General features: G+C 41.2%; 1 protein-coding gene across 2 annotated transcripts; it reads left to right on the top strand.

Annotated features, from left to right (window-relative positions):
• Positions 1–495: 495 nt before the first annotated feature.
• txlnba (taxilin beta a) lies at positions 496–9,797 on the top strand. 2 transcript variants are annotated; one of them, XM_069657621.1, is made up of 11 exons: positions 496–576; positions 2,800–3,019; positions 3,110–3,179; positions 3,810–3,895; positions 4,108–4,245; positions 4,469–4,663; positions 5,023–5,142; positions 5,732–5,806; positions 7,953–8,045; positions 8,277–8,372; positions 8,495–9,797. In XM_069657621.1, the coding sequence occupies exons 2-11, from the start codon at positions 2,810–2,812 to the stop codon at positions 9,428–9,430; spliced, it is 2,019 nt and encodes a 672-aa protein (XP_069513722.1). In that variant the 5' UTR covers positions 496–576; positions 2,800–2,809; the 3' UTR covers positions 9,431–9,797. The 2 variants fall into 2 exon arrangements, with proteins under 2 accessions (XP_069513722.1, XP_069513721.1); XM_069657620.1 differs by lacking the exon at positions 5,732–5,806 and adding an exon at positions 5,610–5,684.
• Positions 9,798–9,821: the final 24 nt, after the last annotated feature.

Below are 9,821 nucleotides of genomic sequence, written 5' to 3'. Positions count from 1 at the left end.
GTGACTTCAGTGTTTAAAAAGTGTTAAAAAGCAAACTAACTAATGAACCTTCATGGTTCCAGTTTCTTAGACGTGAAGATTTGATGTTTTTCTTTGAATGATTTGAATTTATTTGAAATAAATTAGAGAAAATGTCACTTTGAGAAACACCATTAAGGACCTGTAGCACAGAGTTCTAACAAACCAAATACTTGATCACTGTTACAAATACTTTATTAATCCAGACTGTAAATAATCATTAGCTGCAGTCCTGTTCAAAAGTTCAGATAAACTTTGTGAGCATTTCAGGTATGTGTGTAGATAACATGAGGCCTGAGAGTTTGTGTTACACCTCACTTATAAAAAGTTCTCCTCTTTCTTTATCCACACTCAGGACACACACTCAGTCTGAGCACAAACACACTCACGTGGCTCTCTCTGCAGATTGTTAGCTGAGCCGCTCGGGTTATTTTGGGGGTCAGCTGTCGTTCGCCCCGTCAGCAGGACCCTCCTCCTCGCCCTCCCCCGCCTGCTCTCTCCTTCCCCTGCCTCTCTCTGTCTCTTCTTCACCTCCTCTCTGTCACTCCGCGGCTCCTGGTAAGACTCTTTTTTATTCTCATCCTCTATAAAAAAATATCTCCTGTTTCATAAAGTGTGTCGGTGTCGTGTTGGAGCTAAAAATCACATCATAGACGCGTCATTGTTTGGTTCTTCTTTGAGTAAATTTGGTTGCAAAAATACGTTTTTATTCCCTAAAGGCTCTTAAATGGATGTTAGTTGGTTTTAGGATACTTACATATGTTACTCTACTCATGTTTATCTTATTCTCACCTGAGAAGAACATAGAAAAGTCCTGTAATGGCGGCCATGACATTGCTTTGTCACTGTCAGGGCCTGTAGGTCTGAGAATATTCTGTGAAGTCACCGTCCACACTTCAGCACTGCAAAGCTTTCAGTCACACTGTTGTGTGTTATGAGCAGAATGATAATAACGGCAGATAAAGGCCATGTCTTTAAATCAGTGGCAGGAGGCTGAGAGGAAAATGTGCTCTATGCCTGAGAAACTAATTAAAGTTCAGAGTGTCGTTTTATTCTTCTTTTTGAGCTTCCGATTGTTCGTTTGGAGATTTAGTGACCTTTGACCTTTGTTCGCTGTTAGACGTTTGTGGTAAAAATCACTTTAATTGACAGTTTTTTAAAACAAACAGTCTTCGTGTTTCTTCATTCTGTTCATCTCTGTTTGGATTTTTTTGCTCTCCTTCGCTATAAATTATTTTGCTACTTTGGAAGCAAATATTACAAGTTGTTTATATTGATGTGGCTGACAGCTCTGTGGTTGCGTAACCTGGTGGGCGGAGCCTGATTTTCCTCAGGGAGGGGTTATTGCAGCAGGTTTGAGGGGGGTTGGGGTGTTGTGTGACATGACGCAGGTAAAGAGACAAAGAAACACACAAACTCCCCTCATGTGTGAAGTATTTGTGTGTATTAAGTATGTGTGTGTATGTGTGTGTGTGTGTGTGTGTGTGTGCGGCAGTGTGACCATATTTGGAAACTCTCAGAATAGATGACAGTACAACAGGTGTGGTCTCCAGTGTGTGTTTGGTGTGTGTCAGACGGCTAATTTTAACTCACAGCGCTGTCGCAACACGACGGCTGCCACCGTTATTGTATCTGGTGAGGATAAACTGACTCACTGGATACATTCTCACACACACACACACACACACACACACACACACACACACACACATGAAAAACAAGTTGTCTAAACTCCCTGTAGAAGTCAACAACAATCATCACTCTGTGTAAAAAATCTGATTTAAAAAGGCGTAAAGAGGAATGATGATTGGATAACTGACGTTAAAAGGGTTCATCTTCTTGGGGCATGAATTTGATTGGATAATTAAATGACTGTAATGTCCCTCCATGAGATTCATCCTCTGCAGGTTCAGAAATCTTTGAGATGTATGGTTTAACATGTGAGAGAAATATGTAGGTGCTGATCATTGGTACCCGAGGTTCCACTGACAAACTATTCACTTACCTTGATTCCACACAGCAGCCTTTCTCTTATCAATAAAGGTCCAGTCATAATGTTTTATAATAAATAATGTATATAAAGTCTTTGTATTTGTCTCTTGTGTGGATGATAGAGTCACAGGTAAAGAAAGATGCTGTTTTTGCTTAAATGTGTGAAACAACCAACGAGCTTCAGATCAATAACAACATGAAAGACATGTTTTATGTGATGATCTGATGTTTTATGTGATGATCTGATGTTTCATGTGATGATCTGATGTTTCATGTGATGATCTGATGTTTCATGTGATGATCTGATGTTTTATGCCCCTGACTGGGATAAAAAGAGTTCTGGAAAGTATAGTGTCAAACCCTCTCTGTCGCCCCCTGCTGACTGGCTGCAGTATAGCTCATAAAGCCCGCCTCCTCCATGTTAACAGATGGGACATGAGTCAAACTATAAAATCAAAATACACGTCAAATACATTTTTCTCCAACATGGTTTCTGTCATTATAGTTAGTTCTTATCATGCTGATTTATGTCACAGTGTTCATTTTTCTCACAAGTTTACTTTTAATTAGTTATTTGATGCTATAAAAAAGGGGGCGTGGCCTCATGACTGACAGCTCTATTGACAAATGGGGCTCCTGGAGTAGCGGAGTAGAGGAGGAACAGCGAGAGGTTTTATTCTCCTTTCAAACTGCAGCCGTTAGCTTATAAAACTCTTCATGTGCAAACTAACACGTTCAGATTGACCAGACGGAGGAACAACTGTACTTAGATATTCTTTGTAACCCTAGTGCACTCAGGATGGAGACGTCTGTGAAAGCAGCTAAGGTGATGGTGCCCCCCCAGCCTGACGTGGTGTCACCTGAGAACACTGAAGGTGAGGAGGCAGCTCCTCCTGCAGCCTGCGCCTCCTCCTCCTCCTCTTCCTCCGACTACTTCGACCCCATGGAGGAGTTCAGGAGGCGGCTGGAGGACATCATCAGCGCCCACGGCTCTGCAGCCAGCCAACAGGTGGGTCAGGTGACTCCTAACTAAATTGTATTTATAAAAAAAAGGGTTGAGGGAACGAACACGAGGTGCTGATGTTTCCAAATGTTTCAGAGTGTGGTGGAGGCAGGGATGGAGAAGATGAAGGAGGTGAAAGAAGACATCACAGTTGCCATGGAGACAGGTGAGGCAGCATGATCCTACATGTTACCATCGTTCTATCAAACGTGCTGATCTGAAACTCATCTATATCTACACGTGTTCATGAACGTGTTTGTGTTTTGTACTTATTTTATGAATGTTCAAAGCCCATCAAGGGACGGACACATTCACTTATATATGTATATAAACGTTGTGCTATGTTGCGTTGGTTTACCTGCGATATACCTGTCCCCATGCAAATTATATTTATAACTAAACATTCATACATAAATATAAAGAAGAATATAGGAACTCAAGTCTCCTTTCACATCCCATAATACTACTGGATTGTATATTATTTATGTTATGTTGCAGTCAGTGGGGCTTTCAATAGTTTGTCCAAATGTTGCTTCATAACCGTATCAATCACTTTAAACAGAGTTTGAAAAAAGCAACTTTTTCACTAAAGTTGTCTGAAATAAAAAACACCTGGTTCAGAGGTTAAAGGTGAATCCTGTCTCTCACAGGTACAAAAGTTGAACATTTGAAAAGCTGTCCTACAGGGAAACATTTATTCCTGTACGACGAGCAGCAATTTATTGAAACATTGAAAACATTTTTAATATACGATGACTGATCTCTGTTTCTCCTGGTGCCCTTCGTCTGTCTGCAGAGGTGTCTGTCATCATGCAGGGTCTGAAGAAGCTCTCCTCCCCAGAGAAGAAACTGGACGAACTGGTCAGGAAATACGCCGAACTGGTGAGAGAAGCTTTTATTTTCAGACTTTTCAGTGTTTTCTGTGCAGAGAACCCCTCACTCACTGTCAGGCGATGTTTAACACCCTCCTTCAGTTAAACAATGTTTGTCATGCATAATAAAACAGGAAAATGAAGCTCCTCACCTTCCTCTTCTCTCTCACCTGTGTGTGTGTGTGTGTGTGTGTGTGTGTGTGTGTGTGTGTGCGCGTGCAGGCAGCCCAGCGGCGTGTAGACGAGAAGAAGCTGTGTGTGCTGCAGCAGCTGCAGGCTGAGAGTCGCAGCAGCGCCGCAGCTCGCAGCAAACTGGAGGCTCTGTGCAGAGAGCTGCAGGGACACTACACGGTGCTGAGGGTATGTGGGCACAGCGGGGGGGCTGCTCTGCTCCGTGCGCTGCAGTGTTAGTCTACATTTTTAGGATCAACACGCTTCTGTGAGCTAAAAATAACTCAGGAGAAAACATCCTGCAGGCCAATCTGACACTGTAAAATGAGGTGGAAGGTAAAGTCAAAGCCGCAACTTAACCTCCCTTTCTTTTCTTCCTCCTGCCACCTCCCCCCCCCCCCCCCCCCACCAGGAGCAGACCCTGAAGCGCTGCAGGGAGGATGAGGAGAACAGGAAGGAGATGACCGGACACTTCCAGGACATGCTGACAGAAATCCAGGCTCAGATCGAGCAGCACAGCACCAGAAACGACAAACTGTGCCGTGAAAACACCAACCTGACGGAGAAGCTGGAGAGCATGATGAACCAGTGCGAGATCAGGGAGGAGGTGAGGGGGGTCAAAGGTCAATGTATAAAGCCAAGATAACCCTCTTTAGAGTTTCCACTGATCGAGAGACTTCCAGTGTTCGAGGCAATAATGTGAAAGTTGAAACAAAACCACTAAAAACTCAGAGTAAAGTAAAACCATTTTAAGAAGCCATCGTCTGGCAGAGGAAACAACTCATCCAACCTCGCTAATGCTAGCATGACGCAGAATCCAAAATGTTAGCCGAGCTGGAGCAACTAAGGAGAGAAAACTTACCTTGTTTGTGTTTGTGTAACAAACAATCACTCAGATATGAGAAAAGGATCATCAGATGAATCTAGAAGGAAAGCAGCGGTCACAGATTCACTTTGTCTCTGCAGAGTTTGGAGAAGATCAACGAGCGGCGCGACCTGCAGCACAAACTGACTGAAGCCAAGCTGCAGCAGGCCAACGCGCTGCTGAGCGAGGCCGAGGAGAGACACAAGAGAGAGAAGGAATATGTGAGTTTGAACAGACATCCGATGAAAAGACACTCTGACTTTAGTAGTGATAATAGTTCAGTTTCTCAGCCGGGTCCTACACTGACTCAGGGTGCATTTACTGTAAGAGATGTTTTTCCATCACAGCTGTTGACATTATAATTATATTTGAACAGTATTATGATGCACACATAAGAACTAAAACTGATTATGAGAGGATAAAACAAAGTGTGTAAGTTCGGCCTTAATGCAGTAATACTAATGAAGTATTTCTGATGTGTTTTTATTCACGTGACATTTTTGTTATTTCATATTTGCTGTCTTAACGTGTTTTATAAATGTGTCCTGACTTTGAATCTTTAAAGAACTACAGCCATTGTTGTAAAGCTAATCAATAACTGCTAACAGCATCTTGATTCTAAACAAGTTGGTTAACCCTCATGTATGAAGGCCCTCAGATTGACTGTGTATTGTCTCTGTCGCCGTAGTTGCTTAGGGAGGCTATTGACAAAACAAAGAAATGCTTCGCTATGAAGGAGCAGGAGCTGGCCATGAAGAAGAAGGTAAAGAATCGTCTGTAATGTGTCTCCGTCTGTTCTCTTCTAACCAGTTACTGGTTCAGGCTGCTGAGTGGAAACTGCAGGCTCAGACATACAGAGAGCAGGGGACTGTCATGCAGGCGCAGGTGAATATTCACTGACAAAACTAACATGCTGACAACAAGGACAGGTAGCACACACCTGGCGGCAGGAGCAGGGAAACTGAGGTCGTAAAAAGGATGCGAGTTTTCTAATAATTGGGAGGAATCAGTCTTCAGTCTAAATAAATATATTAGATAAACACTGGAATGACACTTTGGAAACCTGAACATGTATACATGTTTAGTTGCAAGTAAAACTGCTAAAAACAACACATAGAATCCTCTTTATTTGCCAGAGGCTGATGGAGTTATTGATCAATACTAATTTTTCATGTATTGACTATAAGTGTCCCCCTTAGCCATACAGATTTTATTTCATGTTAAATATTTGAGATATTTTTAATTCACCTTAATACAATTCAGATAAATGTAATTCTGTTTGTGTTGATGAAACCACCTCATACCTCTTTATCCATCTCTCTCTTAAAACAATAAATACTCATCACAGACATCACAATGAACACTTACTTTTAAAGCCAACTCACACATTGCTCACATCCAAAATAATATAAATAAAATAAAAATCCATAAACAGGAACACAGCTCCTAACTCATTCATACTTCACATGAACCCAAAAGTCTGGCCTCAGGGTTGGTGTCATTTCTCGATCTAAAGACTCGGGAGTCAAGTGAGCCCACAGACTGATTCTGTTTCCGGAGCCAACGCAGAAGTGCCTCAAACCTATTGTGTTTAATGTCCAGCAGGGGGCGAGTCGATGGCCACAAAAAGAAGTCTGTTTATGGTCTTAATCTTTAGTTTCAAGTCTTCTGCAGTTCAGCATATTTAGAGTAAAACAGAAGATAGAGCAGGGTGTGCTTTAAGGTGTGGCCTCCTATAATCAGTCCTGCAGCAAGACAGAATTAATGCTACTCAAAACGAACAAGCAGCAAATGTCCACCATGTGTTCCTCTTTATATTAGTGTAAGTCCATTTCTGTCATGGCTGCTGTGGTTTGGAGAGTTTAGATTGAAGGCTGGTGAACGTGAACTCACTAATTCGTTATGCTAACTGCAAAACTTAGCACGTTTCAAAGATTGATTGCCTCCAGCAGTGTGACTGGCGTATAATTAATGACTGGTGAATTTGTAATTTATCACTGTAAGGACCAGTCATTAGGCAACACCAATTTTTCCCCCCAAGATGTAGAGCAGAGACAGGGTTTGCTGGGCCGGCTCTGAGAACATTTTTATAAAATTACAATATATTAATATATAATGTGAATAATTAGGTACATCTAATTAAAATGAATGTTTAAGTTTACATAATTACATTAGAATTAATCAGTGTAGGCCTCTAGAATCCAGCTACAGGAACAACTCAGAGCAGCAAGTCCTGCTCTCAACATTTAACTTAAATAACAGTGTTTAAAAAGAAGGCCATTTACATATAAATATTACCAGAAGTGAATTTTAGATCATACATTAATGCACATAGAAACTTGTTTAATATTATTGATGCATTTATGTGTTCACTTAAATGTTGTTGCTGGTGAAGTTTGAGCATTTACTACCAGGCAGATAATGAATTCCAACAACTGATACCTCAATTTTCTATAATAATAAATGAGACTGGTTTTCTTATTAATTATAACCTGACAAGTCACTTGTAAATAAAGGTATAGCATGAATTTAGTTAAGTACAATAATTCCTTTTGAATCGTAGAGTATTTTCATTAGTCATTTGCAAAAACAGATAAACGCCATTCTGGAAAAAAAATGATATATGATATGATAATGATATATATTTTTAAGACACCTCTACTTTGTTATGTCATTTCTACTTAGTCAAAGCCACCCAACTTCAGTCTGATTTATATTACCTGGAGTAAACAATAAAAAAATAAGTTTTATAAAAATTAACAGTTCTGTTTTTACAAATGAACTCTTCTTCTGAAGTATGAGTACCTACTCAAGCACACTCAAGTACAGCTAATAGGCAAATGTTCTTTCCACTGATCCTCTAAAATGATCCCCGGTAACTGCAGGGAATTTACTGGTTTGTGATCTCATAGGATTTTTTTATGGAATCAATATATGTTGGTTGAATTCCAGACAGAAACCAGCATGACTTGAATGTTTCCTTCCCGTCCTTCTGTGGTTCATTCTTACTCTTCTTTTTGTTTCTCCACAGCTGACTCTCTACGGTCAGAAGTTTGACGAGTTCCAGGAGACACTGGCCAAAAGCAACGAAATCTACGTCCGCTTCAAAAAGGAGATGGATAATGTAGGTGTTGACCACTGTTTATACTCTTTTTAGTTTTGTACGTACCGTTTGAGGAATCCATCCGTAAGACGTTGGACAATGAATATGTGAAAGTTAGTTAATAATTCAAACAGATTTGATGAATTATTAAAAACATATTATTATATGTATTATTATATCATTAACAAGCCTTTTAGAATGATTGTGTCCTTATCAGTGCAGCCTTGTCATTTTATACTCTTCCTGTTGCAGATGTCAGACAAGATGAAGAAAATGGATAAAGAGTCAAATCTGTGGAAAACGAGGTTTGAGAACTGCAACAAGGCTCTGAATGACATGATGACTGAGGTAGGTTGTCGCCGCTCTTTGTAGTTGTAAAATTCCTGTTGACAGTCTTGTTGAGTCTTGCAAAGTATCCACAGCAACAATCATATTATTCTGATATTCCATCCTTCCTCCTTCTGTTACAGAGAACCGAGAAAAGCAAAGAGTACGACCTGTTTGTCCTGAAGATTCAGAAGCTAGAGAAGTTGTGTCGTTCTCTACAGGAAGAGAGGGTAGTCCTCTATGACAAGATCAAGGAAATCCGCAAAGCTAACTCCAACCTTCCGTCAATTGTCTTCAGCAGCGCTAACACTGATGACACCACTGACCCTAAGAGTGCTGACACATCTACCCTGCTAACCACTGTTGAGATCCAGGAGCTCCAGCAGATTCAGGAGGATGACCCAATTTTAACAGAGGATATGACCCGTCTGAGGGAGGAGCAGGCCAAGTTAAGGGAGTTTGCAGCCTCCCTGTGGGCCGCACCCAGCAACAAGGAGAAAGAGGATGAAGAAGACTTAGAACCTGAAGAAGACATGGTGGCTTCTGCTTTTGTCCAGTTCAACACCAAAACTCAGGTCAAAGAGGAGACGGTTTCAGTTCCTGAGCATGTGGTTGAAGTCAAATCGGTGGAGGTTGAGGAGGTTCCAAAGCCATCAGTGCCCATATTAGAAGTTCCACCAACGGTCGAGAATACTGCTGAAATGATGCCAACCGAAGCAAAACCAGAAGCAGAAAAAGTTCAAACCCAGATCAACAACAACGAGGTGCAACCGGTGAAAGCAGATCAGCAGCAGCCTGCTGAACCAGTTTTGACATCAGAGCCTGAGAATGTCAAGATCAGTCCACCAACAGAAGCCAAACCAGAAGCAACAGAGGCTGAGATCAAACCAGTGGTCCCAGTGCAAGACATGAAGGTCCAAGCTGAACCAGTGCAAGTACCAGAGGAAGCACCAACCATGTCAGAGTCAGTTCCACCCTCCAAAAGCACACCTGAGACGACAGCCCCCTCCAATGGCGAGTCTTCCAAGAAGCAAACACCAAAGAAGAAGAAGAAGAAGAATGGCAAGAGTGCCAGTTAAAGTTTGGGATGTGCAGAGGGTGTTTGTGTCTGTTTGGTGTCATTTGGGAATAATGTGTGTGATACAGTGCCTTTGTAAAGGTTACAATCTGTAGTTTGTCCTTACTGGTGCAGCCGTCATTGTCATTTCTCCAAATTCAAAGGTACCAGATGAGGACAGACAAAAAAACTGACTGTATTTAACAGTTTGATAGTTTACATGAACATTCAGTTCAGACCTAGTAGGAGGAATAAAAGGCCTCACTGAAGAACAAAATAACCCTGTGATTTCTGTCAAAAGTGTCAAGAATGTATTTGGCTTATGTAAAATCACAAAACCAAAGCTTTGTTGGTATCAATGCCACAAAAATAAAGGGATTTTTTGACCATTTTAAATGTGTGCGTTACATTTG

Source organism: Semicossyphus pulcher, unplaced genomic scaffold, assembly GCF_022749685.1.
Source record: "Semicossyphus pulcher isolate SPU_LCO1_2020_fin unplaced genomic scaffold, fSemPul1.0.p SCAF_11, whole genome shotgun sequence".
NCBI classification, from domain to species: domain Eukaryota; kingdom Metazoa; phylum Chordata; class Actinopteri; order Labriformes; family Labridae; genus Semicossyphus; species Semicossyphus pulcher.
The sequence above is the reverse complement of the archived record's forward strand: the minus strand, read 5'-3'. Positions and strand labels throughout refer to the sequence as shown.

Bases quoted from the DNA above. Each gene is read 5' to 3' on its own strand.
- txlnba (XM_069657621.1), top strand. From the start codon at position 2,810: ATGGAGACGTCTGTGAAAGCAGCTAAGGTGATGGTGCCCCCCCAGCCT. The intron at 4,664-5,022 runs GTGAGGGGGGTC...TTGTCTCTGCAG, and splicing joins AGTGCGAGATCAGGGAGGAG to AGTTTGGAGAAGATCAACGA. The intron at 5,807-7,952 runs GTGAATATTCAC...GTTTCTCCACAG, and splicing joins GGACTGTCATGCAGGCGCAG to CTGACTCTCTACGGTCAGAA.